The 2219-nt window shown below is 38.2% G+C and overlaps 1 protein-coding gene across 1 annotated transcript; it reads left to right on the forward strand.

Annotated features, from left to right (window-relative positions):
- Nucleotides 1-480: 480 nt before the first annotated feature.
- On the forward strand, nucleotides 481-899 carry LOC125503169 (zinc finger protein ZIC 4-like; the record flags this gene model as incomplete). Its single annotated transcript, XM_048663170.1, has 1 exon — nucleotides 481-899. A coding segment is annotated over one exon (419 nt), but the record flags the coding sequence as incomplete, so codon positions are not given.
- Between the last annotated feature and the right edge of the window lie 1320 nt (nucleotides 900-2219).

Raw genomic sequence — 2219 nt, forward strand, 5'->3', positions numbered from 1 at the left:
TTGGCATAAAAAACTACGCAATTTAACGCTCAATCTCGCAATAAAAACTAAAATTTCCGAACTCAACCGGTTCTCTAAATCCGAGCCAACAAATAAGTGCGATTCTGAAGACGCACATTAATCTAAAATTTTCGACTTCTGGTTTGAATCATTTTTGCGTTGTCGAACTCGAACTTATGCAACATTCGGTGTGCATGTTGTGCTAATGCTGTTCCATTTTCGCTATTTTTCCTCAAGACACAGTCCAAACAGTCTACTTTGTGTACTACATTAGGTGTGTCTAATTTACCACTTGTTGGTTTAGATTTTACCAAACATTCATTTGCCAGGTTGTTTTTGGTTCAGGGCGCAGCTGGGATTTCTGCACCTTGCAACTTTTCTGTTCTTTCGCAAATTGATTGTAATTTAGTGCTTTTGCATGAAAGACATTAAAACCCTGCTGAGGAATTGCTCAAATGTAATGCATTTCTTTGTTCGCAGGCGAAAAACCGTTCAAATGCGAGTTCGAAGGCTGTGATAGGAGATTTGCTAATAGTTCCGATAGGAAGAAGCATTCGCATGTACACACATCGGAAAAACCGTACAATTGTGGCGAACCTGGCTGTGATAAGGCGTACACACACCCGTCTTCCCTCAGGAAGCACATGAAGGCTCATCCGGGTAATCGCCGATCGCCCAATCGCTCATCGGATGGCGAGGACAGCAGCGTGTCCAGTAACGAGTCCTTGCCGGGGGGAAGTCCTCATGGCCAGATCGTCGGGAATGTCCGGCAAACGGTCTCCGAAAATGCTGCTGCACATTGGTACTGCCACCCGGACAACCCTGGCCTGCAGAGTGACCGACTAACCCCGATGGCTCCACCGTACAGTGGGTTGCACGGACAGGGATCTCCCTATTGAGTGGTTAACTGCTAAATGCCTCAGGAATCATCCTATGCACACTATGCACACTGGCAGTGTTTTGATTGGGAACTTTATGAACAGTTCCAAAAGTGCTAAATACCGTGTGCTATAAGATAAGTTAATATAGTTTATATACAGAAGGTGTCCCGATATACACAGGATGTCCCAAGACGGATCTCTGGATCTCGGTTTTCTGGATTTATTTGTCGCAAATATCAATTCAATATCAAGCTGTTGTATTAAATAAATTCAATAAATATTATGGAAATATTTTCCTGGCGCTCATGACTCATTGTAGACCGTACCGATTTTTTATTATTTTTAGCTTGGGAAATGATCTCTCCGCAGTTGCTACAGAAATCGGTATGGTTAGTAGTATACGTATAGCAATGGTACCATTTGGGAACGAATGAGTTAAATTATTTTCTATGATCTAATTAGATAAACCACTTTGATTGAAACGATGTAGGAACTGCACTTTTGCAAAAGTTCGACCCCGTTTATGTCTTTCTCATTCCGATTGTTATCAGCTAACCTTCTTCAAGTTTATTTCAAACTTTAAATTGCTCTTGCTCAGAATACTAATTAAAATCAGCAATGTCCCACAAAAATTGAAGCGCATCCGAGTGAGAGGACAGAAGTTTGAATCTGTCATTTACAGATGAAATTGCAATGTTCATAAAAACATTTAACTTTAAACTTTAATTCTTCACTTTCTATTGGTTCATCTATGCCTTCGTAATCAAATTGTCTTTTTATTTTTCGCGTTCTTACAGTTTCCAGACTCTTAAATATTGGTTCTACATCTAGGAAAGATGCTAATTCTTTAGCTTCTACAACTATGTCATTGGAACCTTTATCAAATCGATATTAGATAATTAAGAAGACACGATTCCACGTCAGGACAAAAACAATACAAAACACATGTCACAGTTCACAAATGGTGTTTGGACAAAAAAATGTTGGTCACACTATTATTATTAGATATATTATATTATTATCATATATACAAGGTTATTCACGCTATACGGCACGGAAGTTTGCGGCTAAACCGTTTGATTTTAAAAAGTATTATTTTATGAATTGTCCGACGCCTACGGAGCGCACATTTTAAAAATATTTTTGTAATGTAGAGGGTGTCCCAAAAGCTCTAAAGGTATCAAAGTTGCGTTTTTTTAAATGGAATGTCCTGTATATTATTGCATTCGCTGAACAAAATAAGTGTCTGTTTTAATAAGGTTTATGATACCTAAATCTTAAGGTTTTTTAAATAATACGAATTTAATCAAAATCTAATCTAATTTTCACGTGTCAAAT

The sequence above is a fragment of the Dendroctonus ponderosae genome, unplaced genomic scaffold (genome assembly GCF_020466585.1).
Source record: "Dendroctonus ponderosae isolate FM_Combo_2020 unplaced genomic scaffold, Dpon_F_20191213v2 Dpon_F_20191213_1268, whole genome shotgun sequence".
Classification (NCBI taxonomy): domain Eukaryota; kingdom Metazoa; phylum Arthropoda; class Insecta; order Coleoptera; family Curculionidae; genus Dendroctonus; species Dendroctonus ponderosae.